The sequence below is a fragment of the Montipora capricornis genome, chromosome 7, assembly GCF_036669925.1.
Source record: "Montipora capricornis isolate CH-2021 chromosome 7, ASM3666992v2, whole genome shotgun sequence".
In the NCBI taxonomy this organism is placed as follows: domain Eukaryota; kingdom Metazoa; phylum Cnidaria; class Anthozoa; order Scleractinia; family Acroporidae; genus Montipora; species Montipora capricornis.
Genome location: NC_090889.1, coordinates 20,481,744 through 20,502,202, shown reverse-complemented (window position 1 = coordinate 20,502,202; position 20,459 = coordinate 20,481,744). Strand labels below are relative to the sequence as shown.

The following is a 20,459-nucleotide window of genomic DNA, read 5'->3' as shown; positions in this document are numbered from 1 at the left end:
GTCAACTTTTGTGCGACTTCCTATTTTTAGGGTGTGCCACAAGTTCTTTGGGTCTGCATGCAGTGTTTAGAATGGCCAATCACAACAACGTTATTGTCAAAGAAAGACAAAAATAGCAAAAGCAATGTATGCAAATTGTGAAAATTGATGGAGATTGCTGTAAATGTGAGTCTTCAGATGAAGGGTTGGTTCTAAAAATAGAAAGATATGCACGAAGGTTGACTCAAGGATATGGTGCATAGGAAGGCTTCTAGTCATGGGCGCCCTGGGAACATTACAGCTGTGTAATGTTTGCAATGATTCCTTTAGCTTTAGCATACATGTACACTGCACATGAGCAAAATCTAGTTGAATTAGATCAAGGCTTTGCCAATTTGAAAGGATGTTACCTTGTCACTCAGCTTGATGATTATTCCAGTGGTCCAAATTCAATACCAATACACTTAGCTTACTGTTTGTGTCCTGCTAGTTCAGAAGACTTGCAAGAATGTTAATAATTGTTCCATTTGATTGTTGTTACTTTCAAGTTTTTAAAGTGACTTTGAACTAGCTTGATAGCTGCCAGTACACTTCCACTACAAACAAAGTACAGCTGTACCAACCTTAATTAATAAGCTTTTACAATGAGTGGCATTGCATTTACTGTTCAGTTGTGTGGCCACGGCCTTGCAAAAAAAAATTTCAGCCGAGTGGTCTTGTCCTTTCAAATATTCAATTTCTTTTTCAGCTGTTCAGCCACGTAACTTACCCGTGCAAAAAATGGCCTTGTGCTCAGTCGTTCAAATTATCGGTGCACAAGACTTGTGAACTAGTTTTACGCTGCTCACAGCTGAGCATTCAACTGAATGCACGGATACCATAAAGAACGTTTTCACTTGAAAGGTCACAAATGAACCTGTGTGAGTTTTCTGTGGGGCTGACAGGTGCTGTACAAAGTATTGAGCTAACAGGTCATGAAACGATTCATCCTTTGCTAAACCAGTCACCTTATTTAGTACTTTTGGTTACCCTGGCTTATGAATTCATGGTAAGATCATCGTTGCACTGGCTTTCCTGATAATACTTCTTATATAACATAATGCATTCGAAATTCAGTTCAAGACTATTTTTTATCTACATACACTGTATAACCAAATTTTTAAAATCAGACCAGATACAACATTTTTTTAGACATCATGTTATCATGATGACTGATCACCTTTCAAACATACTTCTCATAGTTTTGATGAGAATTATTTTTCACATTTCCTCAGATTTACAAAACGTCCCTTCCACAAGGACCTCTTCTCATCACTGACAGTCAGATCTTGAGACACAGAGCATTAGAATTTGGACGTTATGTGCATTATTCAAGGTAACTTGACTTGTTTGACTCTAGGCCAAGGTTTTTAAGAGGACCAACCATCTTTTTATGAGTACATGTATCAATACAGGAAGTTTATGATACTGGTTTAGGTACTGAGAAAGCAACGAGAAATTTGTCTTTTTTTTTTTTGACTCATTCCCCGCTTTTTCATGTAAGCTACATCCAAAACCAGCAAAAAGACACAGAATCATGTACTGTACAGCTGCAGTCTGTAATAGACTCGGCCTTTATCATCTGGAGTAATACCCACTAGGCAGTGCAGCCCAATGGTTACTAGGGCGCTTGCCTTGAGATCCGGACATCCCAGGTTCAAGACCCGTTCTGACTACTAGTTGAATTTGTACGAGGTAGTCCCTTGTCCACTTGTCGGCAACTGGTTTGCCTCCAGCCATTTGGGGTCCTTAAAAATAGTTGTTGTGTTCAGTGCTCAGAGATATTAGCTGCTGGCTCCTCCAAGAATTTGAGGGTGCATGTAAATAATGATACTAAATCTTATAATTTGGCTTTTATGGAGTGGGCAATGCCAAAAAATAAATAAAGCAGAAATGAACTCAGCATTTTTGGAAATCCTAACCAGCAGCCACCCCCAACCTCCATTTGGTTACGAATTACTAGTGTTAATTAATTGACTTTTGATGAAATGGGCCCTGTGCCCCAATAACTTGGCGATGCTGCCACATAGTCTGTAGGCACACACTCGCTTACACGCACTCAAAATTCAGGATTGAATTGGACTTGAACAGGCCTGTATGACCTGCACTGTATAATGCGCTGATTTTTAGATTTCTGTCTGCACTCATGATGGAGATGGAAATAGATTGTTTTTATCTAGGCTATTATATGAAAAGCACGCCACACTTCTTGTTGGTATTAAAATATCCGGGATCTGTTATTTGCAAAATAATAATTATGCACATTCAACCCAACAATTTGAGATCCCTTCCAACACTGATTACTGACAGAAGCATTGAATATTGAATATTTCCATTGCCTGTCCTGCCTTCAGCTGATCCACTATGCACTGGTGGATCAGTTGGTTGATCATCGGGCTGTCATGCAGGAGGTTGTGGTTTTGAACCCCAGCCTGACCTTAAAATAACTGAGGAGAAAGTGCTGCCTTTGTAATTTCATCTGCAAATGGTTTATAGACCTTCACGTCTTTGCAGATACAGTGTAAGGACTGTAAAACGTAGGCCATCTCTCACAGCCCTTATTCATAAACTCAGTGAGACGTAAAAGATCCCACACACTATTTGACTGAGAAGAGAGGGAGATGGAGTCCTCAGTGTTGTGGCTGTCGTGTTCTCTCCAGTAAAAGTGGCCAGCTTTGCGTGATGTCTCTAAAAAGGCTTATGGTGTTTGAGGCTACCTACATGTAAGCAGAAACAACCATATTAGTCAAAAACTAAAGGGTCTTTGCTGAGTGCTGGAACATGTAGATGTACAGTCATGTATCTAGATGAAGATGTTGTGACAAGCACCTTTCTTGTGAAAGTGTATATATTATGTGTTACATGTATCCTTTCTCTGACAGGGAATTGTTTGAGTGTCCTCCAGTTGTCTCTGAACCAGAATGTGCCACCAAAGAAAAGATCCAAGACAGTACATTCCAGGTATGTCTCTTTTATTATATAATGTTGTCAAATCAGGGTTCAATTGAAAAAAATAAATTTCTTTCTTTGTATTGCACAATGTGACCGACAACATGAACAGCACATGGAGCCAGCTGCTGCTAGAGCATTGTAATCATGGTAAAATTAGGCTTTGTGTTAAGTTTTAAAGGGAGAAAGAAGAAATCCACCTCCAGTTTTACCTTTTAGATCTTTGAGGCATTACCTGGGACATTTCCAGGAAAAGCCAAGTTCTTTTCCCGTCAGGTAAGACTGTCATGAAAATGTTATAAATGTATATAATTGGCAAGTGTGGGTTATGGATGAAATGCTCAAGTGATCCTCTTACAAAGTGCCCTGATGATGATGTAAAAATTTTTATTTTCCTATGTGAAAGTCCATATTAAAAGATGAACTTTGGCAAAGAATTTTTTGAGTCGAATGATAGTTGACTATGAGTAAACACCTGAGGATTTGGATCAGAAAGCTTGTTTGTTGGGAACAGCTAATTCAGGGAACATCACATATCCTCAGAAAGGTGTTGCATCTCTGAGCTGCGGGAAGGAACTGAGACGTGACATGGAACACCCAGCAAGAATTGAAATCTGGAGAGAATGTCATAATAATAATAATTATAATAATAATAATAATTATTATTATTATTATTATTATTATTATTATTATTATTATTACTTGATTAGCAACCCTTAACTGTTTAAAAGTTTAACTACTGGTACATGTGTTCTAGGATGATAATGAGGACATATTTGAGAAGAAATCCCGCACTTCTTTGTTCAGCGCATTGGTGCACAGTCGTACTGATGACATGCAGGTGAAACTCAGCCTGCCTCATATTCCAAGTGACGCCAAGTAAGCACTTCTTTAACTTATAATGCTACGGGCAATTTAAGTAAGTCTGGAGGCTTTAAAAGTATGAACAATAATAGGCAGTGAGGCAGTGTGGCCCAGTGGTTAGGGCGCTTGCCTTCACATCCAGAGTTTCCAGGTTCAAAACCCGTCCTAACCACTACTTGAATTTGTTCCTGGTAGTCCCTGGTTCAACTTCTCACCTGCACTTGTAAATAGGCAACTGTTTTGGCTCCGGCCAGTTGGGATTCTTAACAATTATAGTAGTTGATATCACCCATCTAGTGGACTAATGCAAATCCTGCATTTTGATTGGCTATGCTACTAGAGGACTATTAGTATTAAATAGGCCTCGAGTAGCGAAAAGAATGATGCTTTCTTTCGTTTTATTCCCAAATAAATATTTCTTCAAACTGCATTTGCTAACTTTGTTATCACCTTTTCTGTCCGACTACATGTAATTGGGTGATACTAAAACAATTAGACCCTTCGCCCTCAAGGGCCACGGGTCAATAGCTTATTTGGCTTCGCCTCATGGGCTATTGACCCGTAGCCCGCAAGGGCTTGTTAATTATTGTATTTTATTGTTGTAACTGTTACTGTTGTTGTTCTGCCCTTTCGTTTCGTTTATTGTGTTTCACTGGCCCTGAAAAGCCCCAGCAGGGAGTGGTCAGTTAATTGTGTGTTATATTTTATTTTATAATTATAATAATAATAATAATAATAATAATAATAATAATAATAATAATAATAAGAATAATAATAATAATAATAATAATAATAATAGAGAATCTAAAACAAGATGACAAGTTAGCTCTGAATGTTGCAGCCAAAGAATACCTACAACGCATGTCAGTCATCTGGTCAAGTCCACTGTCAGATCACAACCGCGTAGCTGCATCGAACCAATTTGCCCTTCCCATACTGGGGTATCTAATGTGGACCCAGAACTGGCCAATAGCAGAGCTTAGGCAAATCAACAGAGAAGTTCGAAAAATCCTCGTTGAGAGTGGCGGCAAACACCCCCTAGGCTCGACAGCATTACTGTACCTCCCGAGGGAAAAAGGGGGGCGCGGGCTGAAATCAGTTGAGCAAGAATACAAACTCGTCAAGATAAAGGCTGCTCTGAAAGTCTACAAGAACCTGGACCCGACCATTGCAGTTGTGAGAAAGTTTGAAAAAAGAGCAGGTGAGGTGGGACACCATTCTTTTTTAAAGGATAGCATGAAGTATGCAGCAGAGCTCGGTCTTGGCCAGGACCTTGAGCACCCGTCACCCTGCATCACCCAGGGGGGAGTAACAATCGTGAACAGACAAGAAGACCAAAGTTGCTTTGAAGGAAACTGTAGAAAAGCAGAATACGCAGGCTGTGAGGGAAGAGAGGTGGTAAGGAAAGCTACTCACAAGTAGGTTGGAGGATGAAAGTCTGAGTAAAGCAGGCTGCTTTGCTTGGCTTTAGGACTGGACGTTGTGTCCGTCTAACACTGTTGCAGGAGTGATCGAGCTCTACGAGCAACTATTGCCAACACGAATATATTACAGTCACAAGGTGCGAGCCCGACCAGCTACTGAAGTGGCATGTACAGTAGGCTAATGCAGTAGATCAGCAGAAACAGTTCAGCATATTCTAGCTGGATGTCCCACCTTGGCCCAGAACAAGTACTTGGAAAGGCACAATAACGCCTTGAAGATCCTGTTCTTCGAGATCCTGAAGGACACAACCCTTATTGACAAAGTCCCACCATGGTTCTCCCAAGTAAAACCCTAACCGGTATATGAAAACGACCAGTTTCAAGCCTACTGGGATGTCCCGCTCTATGCTGAGCACACCGAGGTGAGAGAAAACAGAATCGATGCCCGTTTTATCGACCACCAACAGGAGAAGGTGATAGCACTAGAGATGAGCTGTCCATGGATTGATAACCGAACAAGTAAGGAAGAGGAGAAGACAGCCAAGTATGCCCCCCTAAGATGGGAGATAAAGTGACAGTACCCTGGGTACGATGTGCAACAATACAACATCATTATTGACGTGCTAGGTGGATGGTCCACAGACATGGAGGAGGGAATGAGGAATTTACTCGGGTCAAGAGTGAGAACTAAAGGAGTCCTGCTAAAGATGCAGAAATCGGTCTTATCAAGCTCTCTTAATATTGCCCGCACTTTTAAAGTAATCACATAAACTTTACGAGCAATATAACACGAATTTCATTTCAGCAAAGGATATTATTGTCAAAAAAAAAAAAAAAAAAGTATTATTATTTTTATTTATTTATTTTTTATTATTCTTTTTTTTTTTAAATTTTAGCAGTCACTTATTTTATATTTTCATATAGTTTAATAGATTTAAGTGGATAATACTTTTAGAAAGATATTTGTAAATAGGACTTGAACATGGTGTTTTTAAGGAGCTCCTGGGTTACGATTAACGCCCCAGGTAGCTTTTAGGTATTGACATTCAAAAGTTTCAAACTGTCATAATAATAATTAAAAGAAGTGTGCGCACTAGCTGCATTGTATCATTGAAGTACTTTACAAATTTGATGAAAGTGATAGATGACTTGAATTTGGGGTTTAATAATTATTAATGCTGTAATGTTTATATTATAATTTAATGTTTAATATCTGTTCTATTTGTACAGCACTTTACATTCTTTGGCTACTGAACAAAGAGAGGTATGTGGATTTAGATCATTATCTTATGTACAGTCAGTTGTATCTGCATAGTTTAATTGCTTAACAGTTAGCACAATGACCTGCAACAGTTATTTGGGAAAATCACTGTGCTTGACATACAATATTAATTTTTTCCTTTAACTCAGTTTGGTTGACATTTTGATTCAACAAAACCAAAAGGACTATTGAAATGTTAAAGTTACTGTGATTGATTTATCCAGGCCCTTTTATTATCTCTGTGTGTTTTAATAAAAATTATGTACTTATTGACTGAGTGGAAGGGCTGGACGGGAAAATATGTGGCCCGAGGTCATGGCGTACGGATAGAGCACCATGAGCGAGGGCCAAATATTTTCTTGTCCTGCCTGACCTAAACTCAGTCAATATTAAGCATTAATTTTTGTCATATGGGCTCTTTACACTATTTATGAGCACTTAGAAGATGAAGTTAGGAAAAAATAATCTGCACAGAGAATTTATCTAATATGTTGTTTGCATTTCCTTTTCTGGCTGTAAATTTAATACTTGGATGTTTAAAAGCGATGAAATCCCCTAAATTGCATGGCACAGAGCAGTACGTGTTCCTAGTAGGGCCGTACGGCTTTTTCCGGCCCTGCTCACGCTAATGTGTAGAGCCCTCGTGTGGGGATATTCCCAATAGTTTTGCAATGAAAGCGCTGCGGGGCTGTTTGGACCATATGATAATACTAAATCATAACTGTTCTTTTAGATTGCTGATGATGAGGGTTTTGAATCTCTTGAGACGAGCTCCAATTCATCATTGTCATCAGATCTAGGCTTGGTCTCTAATGACAACATTGATATTTGGTCTGCTGCGCTGAAACTTCCATCACAAAAATTTTACACCTGGGAGATGGAAGGAAGGTAATGCTGAACATTTGGTTTAGATCCTGACAAGTTCAAGTGGTAAATTTATTAGCATATTGTAGTGCATGAGATGTGCATAAAATTATTTCTACTCCAGCCTTCATGAGCGGCATGTGTTAGTCTTTGGTAGTTTTAAGAACTTTTGGGCTTTTGTGCTCCCAAATATCATCAGTTGTTCTTGGCTGCCTATCATTTTGCTGGGCAAAAATAAGTCAACGTTTGCTGATGATACCGTACTGCTCAAAGATAAGCGAACCATCAAACACGTTTGCAACACGTGGAAGACAAAGAGTCTGCGTGTTCCTCGAAACAGACCAAGGCATCAGCTAATTGCTGTTGCTGTGGCCATTCCTGACATTTTTGCCTCAAATCTACCGTCTTGTAAACTCTAGTTGTTCTTGACTACACTTTTTGCGTCTCTTACAGGAGGGACATGTTAGATGAGAGGCCATATCTCTCTGAAGCTGGAGCTGCTGTATTTGATGCCCTCTATGACACGGTTATACGTCAAGTTTCATACCTTGTCAAGGCTCCGTCTTTGAGCCGTGACATGGTTTCTATGGTTACCCTGATCAAGGATGCTATTAATGTGCTCATTGGAGTTCCCTCAAAAACGTTTCTCTTAGACAAGGTGAGACTTGCCTGAGTGATGCAGAATTTTACCATATAGTTAAGTGATAAAAGCAGTCAAAATGACCTACACGTTATCATAGCAGCAAGAAATCCATCCAGAAACACCCTATCTTTTGTCTTTAGTTGTATCTCTAAAAGAAATTAGATGACCCCCATTTTTCATTGCTAAAAAGTGATAAGCTGGCCAAGGTAAAACTATTTTTACTTGTTCGTCTTACAAAAGTTCTGTGGAGCAGATGTAGAGCAAACTTAAATTCACGAATTTTTAAGGTGGCTCTGAATGCACTCCACAGAAATTTTTTAAACTTTGCCGCAAGTTTCATCTCAGCCTGCCAGCAATGAAAACTGGGGGTCATTTAGGGGTATTCAATTGACCCTATTCCAGAATAAGAATACATGGAGTGATGATTAAAACGGTATGTTTGGCGCCTTTCAAAGCAGCAAGGATAATAGCATTTTAGCAGATGTGTGACAATTTTAATGTGAATATCCGTAAAAACGAAGGATTTCTATCTTATATTCCATGTATTCCTATTCCGGAATTTGTTCAATCGAACGCACCCTTAGTTCATTTTTAGATACAGTACAAGCAATAAAAAGCTACTATGTTTTTGATACAAAAGCATTGAAAACCAAAGGTATTTTTAATTAATTCTTTTTTGTTGTTTCAGGTAACCCTATCTTTCCATGTAAGCAGACAGGTACGACTTTCTGGCATATCACCTGAGATGCTTGGCAACATTTTAGCTCGACTGGCAGCAATGGGAACAGATTACATTCAACTGAACAAGTTTGCCACTCATCATCGTGGTCAAACTGCTGGTCTTGTTTTACAAGCTTTCTTAGGAGCTCTTCAAAACTATTTACAGTGCTATCGGGCCACTGTTTTATCAGTTGATGGTATGTATCCTTTTAGACTTGATGTTCTTGGTCCAGCAACAAGGAACAAAGTTTAAAGTCGGTGAAATGTCTGATTTTGTACTGCATAGCCTCTCTCGTCCCTTTCAGGCAAGGTTTCAAAGAGGTGTTCATGCGGCTGTTGTCCTGTTTTTATTGTATTAAAGCACAAAAGTACCTTACAATGAAGAGGAAGCTCACGTTTTATTGGCTTATCGTGTTCGTTACCATGACAACACCTATATTCTCGCATGTAAAAGATAAAAATGATAATTATGTTCACTGCACTCGGTGAAGATGTGATTTTTAGTAAAAGTTAAAATCCTGGTATTTCATCGTATCTATAAAAAATTATAATAAATGCTTTTATTATGCTGTTTTTCTGGACATATGTTACTGTTTTTATTGTGGATACGTTCTAAAAGTAAGTGCTCTTGGTATCCAAAAGAGAATTGCGGGTAACCCTGCATTTTTCAGAGATAATTAAGCTTCAATTTGAAAAAGAATGCCATACATTGCTTTGTATTTTAAAGCTTTTTATCAACCTTGATGATTAATAATTAATCTTCGTTACCCCCAATTTTCTTCTTGGATTTCAATAACACTTGTTAAGATCTGCTTTTCCCACATACAGTGTATTCATACACCCCGCCAAAATACCTTTGAATTAGTAGGCAGCGTCCTTAATTTATAACTAGGAAAGTCACTGAAGTCTTGCACAATACATGTAAGTCATTGTCATGTTAGCAAGATTTAAATCATTGGATCAAGTGTGAAATGGAGGCAGATGTGGGGGAAATAATTTGTATTTGAGCAGATTCATCTGCATTCGCCTCCATTTCATGCTAGTGCTAGTCCAACCCCAAGAACAGATTCACTGGCCTATTTGCTTTTTGTCTTTTTAATTCACAGCATCTTCGGTACAAAGTCCACTGCAATTAGCTTTTGCCTTTGAGAAATCAGGCAGACAGTTAAGGTATGCAAAGCAAGAGCGTACTTTTCCATACGTCCCTCAGCCATTAATAGGGAGCTTAAGCAACGATGACGGCAACGAGAACGTCTCAAATTTGCATATACAGAAGGCAAAAACAATAGCTTTGCACGCCCTGCACGTGCGTTTTTCACTTTTGTCCATTTCTTTGCCGTCGTCAGCAAATTTGAGGTTTTATGAACAACGTCAGCACTTGAGGATAAACTTTCATTTCCTCCCCTAAATTAAGCGCCGTTCCTACCAGTGTCATCTTTGAGGAACTACCACACCCTTGTCATATTAAAAACGTTGAAATAGTCACGAAGCGATTAAAATAACGCGAATGTATATTTTGAGATGACGTTCTCGTTGCCGCCGCCGTTATCGTTGCTTAAGCCCTGGTCAAACGGGGCATGCATATGATAGACGATGATAGTTGACGATAGTCGATGTTAGTTGAAGCTCGCGCTTCTGTTTGACCACCACCTACCATACACTATCATCGACTATCATCAACTATCATTCATTTTGAGCTTGTTCAAATTCTTCATGATAGTCGATGATAGTTTTCCTCGTTTGACCACGCGTATGATAGTTCATGATAGTTTTTGGTCAGCTGTTTTCCCCGAAAATAGGCGGGCTTGGCCACCAAAAGTTTCTCGCGAGGCTCAGCTGCAGCCTCAGAAATTCGCGTTTACATCCAAGATGATAATCATGACAAAGAAAATATTGAAGACCAAGATAACATAGAGAAGATATCTTCAGAAGAAAGCGTCAACTCGCAAGAGTTAGAAGAGACACCGCAAAAAAAGAAGCGTATCACTAAACGTTCATCGGTCAAGAAGGGCAATGCGGCGAGATGGAGTAATGACCTAATTAATATTACGTCTAATAGACGAATATGAGGCCCGGCCCTGCCTTTGGGAAGCCATTTTAGTGTTCACATTTTTGCGCGGACACAGTCTGGAACTAACTGCTCGTTTGACTTTGCTTGCACGACTGCCGGTGTACTATCATCAACTATCACGAACTTCTTTGGCCGTTTGACCACGTGAATGATAGTTGGTGATAGTTAATGATAGTTTGGAGAGAATAAACTATCATCGACTATCATGCGCCGTTTGACCAGGGCTTTAAGCTCCCTAATATTTCAATCCCTACAGTAATTCTTTTTTATTAGTGTAGAGTATTTTGGCTTTGAAATTTCTGGTGACTTGTGTCACCGTGCTCCTGGGTGACGAAACCAAATACTACTTCGTGTAGCTCTAGACATTCTTTTTGTATAGCTATTAAACACTTAATGACTGGTTCCGAGGGAAACAGTTAACTTTGTTTCCCGAGAATCTCAATTTTGCACTGTTGCCCGCTCAGAGACTTAAGGCGGGAAACAGTTTTATTGTTAGATGGCATGTGACCTCGAAGTAACCAATGAGAGCGCGCGCTGTTGGGGGAAAAATTTCAGCTATATAACAAATTAATATGTTAAATGTTGCATTGTCTTGCAGTCAAGTAATATTCAATCGTTATAGGTCTTTTTTTTTGCTCAGTGGTGGATACAGTTGCTGGAAAATGTATTTCATCATATTTTTAGGTTTTTGGCCAATATGTGCATGTGTTCTCAAGCATTCAAAAAGGCTCCAGCTGACCCAAAAGTCAAGTTTCCTACAGTAAGTTGTAAGGGTACAAGTACAGTACTATGTTAGAAAGAAAGCGGCATCCATAATATTCCTATCTAATCCTACCCAACCTTTCCCATTCAATTTTATTCTTTTCCCCCACCGTCCCATCCCATCTTATCCTTCCAAGTTATCCCAAATCTCATGAAATAAAAATATGCGTTTTTTTTCCCAAGGTCTTTTTGGCGCCAAAATCTCACGCCTCCCACCGATCTGTTGCAAATTCGTGTCCAGACTCTTTCGAGCTTTGGTTCCCAGGACCCTATCACAAAGACTGTTCCGTTTTCAAATTAAGTGTTCTTTGTGCAAAACAGTGTTCCAGTTTTTTTTTGTTAATCGAAAACTGGAAAAGAAAATAGGCAGTAGAATAGTCTCCAAAGAAAGAGCAATAATTCCGTTTTCCCCTTTGCAGGGTGTGAAGCTTTTGACGTACCTCTACCAGCTGTGTTTAGAACACTCAAGCTCTACGTTTTATCCCATCTTGTTATCTCTGTTAAGACACAGTGTTATGCCGTACATCACGTAAGTTCCTCAGTGCACTTTTTGACACTGTTTCCCCTGATAGGGGGTAGGGCGGGGAGAGGCAGTTTCGGCAGGGAAACGGCGTTTCGATCGTTAAGGCCACGACACGTCGCGGGGAGAAGTCGCCGCAACAAATCGCCTTGTGTGACACGGTTAATTTCATAAAGCAACATTGTCGCTGCGGCAGAATTTTGTCGCCGCGATCAGTCGCACAAATTCAAACCAGTTTGAATTCGTGCCACTTATCGCAGCGACAAAATTAGCGAAAGCAGCGTTGTCGCACCGTGTGTTCACTTCCGGCAACAAGTCGCTGCGACACAATATAAATGAACCAATGAGAGAGCGTCATATGGTCAGCCATATTGAATTAGAAAACTAGTTCACATTCCCCCTCATACGAAATCGCTGCGTGTGCACCGAACAGGCGTCGTGTCGCAGCGACTTGTTTTGCAAGTAGTACACATGGAGCAACCTGTCGCAGAGACATGTCGCTGCGACTTGTCCCCTAGTGTGTCCCGGCCTTTAGCCCTGTGTGAGATCGAATGTCGAAGGGCTGACCCTCTGACTAAATTTACCCGTACTGTATGCCAACCTCGTTAAAAGAATTTAAATTTAAATTTATTTTTACCTAACTAAGTTAGGCGCCTTAATCGGAAAGGGGGAATTTTCTGCTTCTGAATTTACCTTTTTGTATGCCCTTCACAGGTTTGTCCAAACTTGGGTTTTCAAAGGTGTCTGCAATGACTTGTTTGGCGAGTTTATGATTGAAATGGATGAGCAATACTTAGCGTACAGGGGTAAGTGAACGTTAGGGACCTTATGCAAAGACGTCGACTATGGCTACGAGAACGTTGTCTAAAGATGTTATTTCCCGTTATTTTAACAATTTCGCGATTAAAATTGTTATGAACGGTATGGATGTGTGGAGAGAAAATTTAAAAATTTATTGTCGTGTGCTCTTGTTCTCGAAGTAACCTGAAATTTCGTCATTTCACGTCGTTGTCAGGACGATAACGGCAAAGGAATGTATCAAAATGCGCTGCACGTGCAACACTACTGTTTTTCCTCTTTTGACCAATAATAGCTGTGATTACACACAATTGCCTAGTAAGGGTAACCTTGCTGTATATTGGTAGTCGCTCTTTACAATAAGGAGCTTAAGCACGCGCGTTTTCGAGACGCGGACGGCAACCGGAAGGGAACATTTCCCGTGCCAGGACAGTGGTGTCTCCCAGATTTTTATACGAATCGTCTCTAGTTGAGAAGAGATAATTGGCAATGTAAATGTACTTGTGTGAAGACAAGTCAAAAAGGGAAAACAGCTCACTTCCGGTTGTCGTCCGCGTCTCAAGTAAGCGCGTGCTTAAGCTCCCTAAAAAGGAGCTTAGGCACGCGCGTTTTTGAGACGCGGACGGCAACCGGAAGTGAGCCGTTTTCTCTTTAATTTGGATTCACACAATTAACCACTTCCGCGTCTCAAAAACGCGCGTGCTTAAAGGCCCACCTTCAACCGGCAGGCTCTCCGACCGTTTGCTTTTATTATGGAAATTCGCATTGCTTATCGTAGCGATCTGATGGGATAAATTTCCGCTTTAGCTGGATTTTTATATATGAAAATTGTTCCGCGGGACACAATGCCTTTCGGTTGAAGGTGGGCCTTAAGGCTCCCTAATGACGATCTCAGGGAACCTTGAATTTGCTCTAACACCAGTCTTGTCTCTCAAATTAGTCTCATATTTTTATTTTCTTTTTTAGATAAACATTTTTGGACGCAAGGCTACGTCATTATCGGCCGTGACAAGCTCGATTGTGTCCCGTTGTTCTTAGGCGAACTTGCGGATGACATTTTCGTTTGTGGAAAAACAATTAACCTTCTTAAGCTTTGCTGTCCAGAGGTACAGTATTTTTTCTTTAATGCAACTATGAAGGTGTTTGCCAGGGAAAATTTTGGACGTCTTTTTTATGTCATTATTTCGACCAATCACAGCGCATTGGCAGCCTCATAAAACACTCTGCTTAGAGAATTTAAGGAGCTCTAAAGTGTTTTCCACAGGTAACAATGGGTTTCCAATGGAAAGGGATTATAACAATGTCGATCCTCTCAGTATGGAAACCTTTTGATGTTCAACAAATACTATCGTCCCCAACTGTTGCCATGACAACGACATTATGAAAACACTTTTGGAAGATGTAAAAAATACCGCAGGATAATTCTTTTAACAAATTTCTGTGAGAATGTGAAGAAACGAATCTTATGTGTATGCAAAAAAATCAGTGAAGGTCACCGAGCTAAGTTTCGAGATGTTGCTCAACATTTGTAACAAACTCTATTTTCGGTTTACACGATTTTAGATCACGTTTTTATTTCCGGTTACTCGTTTTGATTTATCAGATGACGCGAGCAGCTTCAGTCTTAAGTATTCCTGCCTCCTTAAAAGTGTGTGTCGTCGGCGCAAAGCCCGCGAAAACGTACGCGGGCTTGTCCACCGGTGGTTGTTGGCTGGGTGATTGAAAAAAAAGTGCGGGAAAGTACTGGCCAATCAAACGTAAACGTCGCATTTCATTCAAGTCAAGCAATAAGCGACTTTCATATAACCCGCTATGCATTTTGTATTCCCCAAAAAATTTTGCATTAACTATTGTAAACTCTTGCCAAGTGCATTGGAAAATAATAGTTTATTTAAAATTTTGTGGGGAAAACAAACTGCATTGCGGGTTATATGAGAGTGGCTAATTGGATGTAATATGTATGAGCATACATTCCCTTTGTTCATCGATAAGAACCGAGCAAAGGCTAAGCCGGATAATGTGTCAAAATGGTTGCAAATTTTACTGTAATCAATAACAAAGAACTGGCGATTCATTCAAATTGCATATTTTTGCATACGTGCCTAAAGATGATGTGTTCTCTTTTAAATAATACGATTTTGTCTTTCCTCTTAACTTTCCGGCAGCATTTCCTCTGTGATCCTGGTGTCCGGGTTCCAACGATGGAAGTGACGTTTTCCATGCGGCGATTGAGTAAGATTGAAGAGGAGTGTAAGCAATACAAGGATAGAATTCAGCAGATGCATAACCGACTCAAAGAAAAGAAGGAAAACGAGGTACAATCACGAGCTCAGAAGTAAGACACGGAACAATTAGTCCACACGAGATTTGTAATCCCTCATGCCCCCTCCCCTCATCCCCTACTCCTCTCCCCCTGACATAACAAAAACCATAATGACTCTGTCATTTACAATTTTGTTGTTGGAGAGCGTGGCGAAAAATAGCACGCCTTGCACGCTAGCCCGTGATTTTTTCACGCCGGTGTCAACGCTAATTTTTACTTGGCACGTGCCAAGCATGTGCTCGCCATTCAGACACCTACGAATTACAAAGAAGCAACCATGCATTTATTTGGAGCTTTTTCATCTTGCGTGCGAAAACGCTTAGTGAAGCCAATCGTTTGAATAAGTAGTTCTTCCGTTACAAACTCAAGTGAACAAAACATTTCGCAAACGAAGAAATGGGTGTCGTTTATTCTTTGAAACCTTGTCAATGCACATGTTGTTTAACATTTCTGGATTTTCGTTTACTTTCAATTTTACCTCTGCCGTGTTATTTCACAGAGAAGAGCTATCGAAGATGAAAAGCAACGAGCGATACATGAAGAACGAAAAAGAACGGAAAAAGCTTTGGCGGAAATAACAGGTAGGTAGAGAAAGTTAAATGTACCTTAGACGTGACGGAAAGAAAAACTTCAGGACCGGGTTTCTCAAAGCATGGTTAGCGCTAACCATCGTTAAATAGCGTGGAAACTTATAGGTTTTGATACCTCTTAACCAACGGTTAGCGTTAACCAGGCTTCGAGAAACCGACCCCAGATCCCTCTATCATGGTCCGTTCTCCAGAGTAAGTCTTACTGGATGCAGGGTATGTAACTGGATGGGTAATCAGCTGCGAATATCCCGTGTTGGAGGCTTGCGGGGAGCCGGATAGGAAAGTGGTGAGAACACCCGATTCCCACCAATTTAAACAGAAACCATTTGCTTCTTGTTCACAGATTTGGGATGCATTGCATGGTAATGCATTCCCCCCCTGCTCCGAGGGTTTTTTTTCCGGTTTTCCCCCCTGAATTTAAATCACTATGTAACTTACTCCGCCCGTGAAAGCCGTGTGGGAAAATACGTTAAGGTGTCAATGCTTATCCCGCGTTAAGTAAAGTGTTCCTCTTATTCTTCCCTTATCTCTTTGCCTTGTAACTGCCGGAAAGAAATGTCACAATTTTGTCTTAAACTGTGTTTTAAAGCGCATTTTTAGGGACTATTGTCGTAGAGGTGTGAACGGAAAATTCCGTAATCCTTCTTTCTTTTTTGAGGGGGGGGCTTACTCCGTTTTCGGTGTGAACGCAATACCACTCCGTATAATCTGCTCATGATAGCAGAATGAACGGATAGAAAAGATATGTTTTACTCAGAGTTCGTCTTTATTTAGGTAAATTGTGCATGGAATAATAAAAATGCGGAATTGCATTGGTGTATTGTTTTTTTTTTCCGAATGAATTGTTTAGTGGACACTTAAGTGTAGTAAAATATAAAAAATACTGCAAAAGAATCTTGAAGCTGTTCTGGTCTTATTGTTGTAAGCATTTTCATATGTCAACCTTAATTGCTTTTAAACAGAGCTTATACAAGAGGCAAAGAATGCTGTGGAGCTCAAAAAGCGCGAAGACTTGAAGAGATTGAAGGAACAGATGGAAGAGGCTTTCAAGGTAAGCGCAACGCTGGCTTGGTTTGCCTAGAAGTTGTTTTCTTAACTCCGCTCAGAAGGCGGCATGCCACGGCGAAGAACGGTCCATCTCGAACGGCTTTGGGTTTTGCGTGTAACGTTTTCTTCACAGGGAATAAAATTGGAATGACATTTTAGTGACACTTATTGCTTGTTGTTTTGTGGCGATTATTAAAATCGGCGTTGATCAAGGTACAATCTTGGACAAAACTATTGGGAAGAATTCCAGCTTAAACATCATTTGACATGTGCTCACAAAGTAAATTGGTCCTCCCCACCCCCTCCCCCCTTCCTCCATACCAATGTTGATGGTGTGATGCAAAATACTGTGCAAGCTATAAGCGTTTTTTAAGCATTGGCTTGAGGGGAGGGGGGAAACTAACAAGAATTTAATCATTATTACACAGACAAATTAGAGCGTCACATGTTCCCAACGAGTTTTATCCAAGATTGTAGATGGACTTGTGGACATGAATTTGAAGCTGCTGCTAAAACGTGGTTTTTTTCTCTCTTCCAATTTTTGAATCTCAAGCATAAAGCTTTGGCAAAGAAAGAAGAACAAGAAGCGGATGCGAAGTATTTGCAAGAAGCAAAAGACAGAGAGGTTACCACAGCCTCGGTGGAGGATGAACTGAAAAGGAAGGCCAGGTAATCATGAGTCATGCAACATGATACTTAAATTGCCGGCGAATAGTGTGTGGGCTCTTTTACGTCCCATATTCTGTGGTATATCCTTTGAGAGGTGAAAGTCTGATGGAGGCGAGCAATGCACTCGATTGGTGGTTTTGCTTGCCAAATTAGAGCGAGTTTCAATTGAGTGTCGTAAAACCAAAACCAAAGTAATTACTTTGGCCAATCAAAAAGGACTGAGACAATCCGGCAAACCAATCAAAACTCGAAGTAATTACACGTAGCCGAAACAAAGCGCGGGAAAACGTGCACGCGTGAGCCACGATTGGTTTTGGTTTCACTTCTGATTGGTTGAAAAAATGGCGCGAGATCTTTGAACCAATCACTGAGTGAAGTAATCATAAACCAAAGTAATTATCTAATTACTTTCGACACTCAATTGAAAACCGCTCTATAAGGACATTTTGTTTGGTTTTGTCTACACGTGCTGACAAGTTGAAATCCTTAAAAAGATCAGATCTTTTATTGATATTCAACCGGTGACAACCTCTTTTATTCTTTTGTGGTGGATATTTTAGGGCGCAGGGGTAGCGTAGTGGTGAGAGCACTTGCCTCCCACCAATGTGGCCCGGGTTCGATTCCCAGACTCAGCGTCATATGTGGGTTGAGTTTGTTGGTTCTCTACTCTGCACCGAGAGGTTTTTCTCCGGGTATTTCGGTTTTTCCCTCTCCACAGAAACCAATGTTTGATTTGATTTGAAATAAGGAAACGAAAGGAAAAGGAATGGATAGGAACTTTATTTAAGTGTCTAGTCGTTCTAGCGCTGAAGCACCAATTGGGGACACTGTAAATTGAAAAATTAACAATTGACACAAATCAAGTCAAATGTTGGTTTTTGAGGAGAGGAGAAACCGTGAGTACCCGGAAGAAAACTTCTTGGTGCAGAGTAGAGAACCAACAAACTCAACCCACATATGACGCAGAGTCTGGGAATCGAACCCGGGCCACATTGGTGGGAGACGAGTGCTCTCACCACTGCGCCATCCCTGCACCCCCCCAAAAAATTGATTTGATTTGATTTGATTTGATTTGATTTGATTTGATTTCTATGATCAGTGTCCCCAATAGCCCATATCGGAGTTATCAGCGGTTTTGCCACATAAACGAGGCTAAGGGGTCATTTTGTATCGAATTGACCTTTAAGCCTCTTTTGCATGTAGTTTTAAACAAAAGAAAATGTGCCTGTAGGCTCACCTTCAATAAGGTCTATTAGCGCCCTAGCCCTAAATACAGTTGGCACTAAATAAAGAAAGTTCATCATCAACATTTCTTTTTCAGGGAGGATCTGATCAAGTACTACGATGAACTTACCCGTGAAGTGGAATACAGAGAGTTTCGCGCACAGTGGCGTATCCGACGGACAGAACTGGATACTGCTCGAGTTCAGTTCCTGGCTCAGGAGCAGGCGCGGTTAGACAGCGTAACAGAGCAACTGGCTCAGAGGTCTGGTACTCAGGAGACTAGTACCCAGATTCCTCTTGCGTCTTCACAACCTGGTCAGGTTGCTCATGAAGAACCTTCGCCAGGGTATGGAGGAGAAAATGGACCTTCGACGGTCTCTGTGGCGTCTCCGAGTTTGGTATCTCTTATCGCTAGTGGTGTACACACGGACGCGCTACTCAGATCCGAACAACTGAAGAATTTGGGTCGATCTGCGGACTTGGTTTCGGAGGAGGCAACTGAAGAGGCAAGTGGTGTTTCGCGCGAGGGCAATGGTGCACCTTCAGGAGCTAGCTCCGATACTGTTGCTGTTGTAATGAAAACACGGAAAACTTGGGAAGCCCCTGAGGAAAGCGTTGCCCAACTGGGAAACCTCAAAGAAAAAAACAGTGGACGGAAAACATGGGAGACACCTCAGAGCGACATAAAGATCGCCTCTCCTTTACCGAAATCTCATCCTTCAGACTCGTCTGTGCAGTTCGCATTATATGGAGAAAAGCGAAAAAGCTCCGATGAGGGAGAGACGCCAGAACGGATACATGACGTAACCTCGCAAACAAGAACGCCTCAGGTCTCCGATTCTTCGTTACAAAACATTCTCTACCCCAGCTCTTCTTCGGTGGAAGAATCAGGCCAGGATACTCAGCCATCGAACTTTGTAAACCAGGCCTCACAGCCATGCTTAGGGAGCATGATAAAGGGTCACCCTTCTGACTCTTCGACTCAAGAGTTGTTATATGGCGGCGTGTCAATTCCGTCGTCGACGATGGTTGGGACGCCTCCGGCACATGGTCATCCTTCTGATTCTTCTGCACAGCATCTCTTGTACAGTAGTAATCCTTTGGATGGAGATGATATCGAAACGCGTTGTTCTTCGGAGCATGGACACCCAAGCGATTCCTCTGTCAGCAGCCTCTTGTACCCAGTAACCGTGGACGCGCAAATTCCTCGAAACCCTCACGGCCATCCTTCCGATTCCCAGGTTTCTCTTTTTCATGATAATAGCAAAGGAAGGATTTTGCCACCCAGTACACGGTCAACGTGGCAGCACCCCTCTGATGCTTCGGTGCAAAAACTACTCAGTGACATCAACATTTTGGGCGAGAGTGTACAACCCACGCGCGGAACCCCTCCCCCAAGCGTTTCTCAGGATATTCTTTACCCTCGATTTGACACGCATTCAACTTCGTTGCCTTCCGGTACACGTGGCACACCACCCCAGAGTGTAGCTCAGGACATTTTGTATCCAAGAGGGGAGGAGTCAGGAAAAACGCTCATAGCTAGACACACTCGAGGAGCACCCCCTTCTAGTGTCATTCAAGATATTATGTACCCAACGGGGGATGGGAGCGGTGGAGAGGGCTCAAGGATGTCAACTCGAGGCCACGAGCCTGAAGTGAAAATTACGAAGGTTATGTATTATGGCAGAGACAAAGAAGGTAAGGTCTTAGTA

At 41.1% G+C, this 20,459-nt stretch overlaps 1 protein-coding gene across 2 annotated transcripts in view; it reads left to right on the top strand.

The window, feature by feature from the left end:
- The window catches only part of LOC138057398 (gamma-tubulin complex component 6-like), a 131,870-nt gene that overhangs the window by 100,332 nt on the left and 11,079 nt on the right, over positions 1 to 20,459 (top strand). The window contains exons 3-20 of one of the 2 annotated variants that reach the window (XM_068903426.1): positions 1,254 to 1,354; positions 2,901 to 2,979; positions 3,187 to 3,243; positions 3,725 to 3,846; positions 6,486 to 6,519; positions 7,250 to 7,404; positions 7,834 to 8,038; positions 8,712 to 8,940; positions 9,850 to 9,913; positions 11,499 to 11,574; positions 11,996 to 12,105; positions 12,811 to 12,902; positions 13,861 to 14,000; positions 15,060 to 15,209; positions 15,717 to 15,798; positions 16,770 to 16,858; positions 17,408 to 17,523; positions 18,845 to 20,445. In XM_068903426.1, coding sequence (XP_068759527.1) covers positions 1,254 to 1,354; positions 2,901 to 2,979; positions 3,187 to 3,243; positions 3,725 to 3,846; positions 6,486 to 6,519; positions 7,250 to 7,404; positions 7,834 to 8,038; positions 8,712 to 8,940; positions 9,850 to 9,913; positions 11,499 to 11,574; positions 11,996 to 12,105; positions 12,811 to 12,902; positions 13,861 to 14,000; positions 15,060 to 15,209; positions 15,717 to 15,798; positions 16,770 to 16,858; positions 17,408 to 17,523; positions 18,845 to 20,445 — 3,502 coding nt within the window. The remainder of the gene's footprint in view (positions 1 to 1,253; positions 1,355 to 2,900; positions 2,980 to 3,186; positions 3,244 to 3,724; positions 3,847 to 6,485; positions 6,520 to 7,249; positions 7,405 to 7,833; positions 8,039 to 8,711; positions 8,941 to 9,849; positions 9,914 to 11,498; positions 11,575 to 11,995; positions 12,106 to 12,810; positions 12,903 to 13,860; positions 14,001 to 15,059; positions 15,210 to 15,716; positions 15,799 to 16,769; positions 16,859 to 17,407; positions 17,524 to 18,844; positions 20,446 to 20,459) is intronic. The other variant, XM_068903428.1, reaches the window with a different exon arrangement.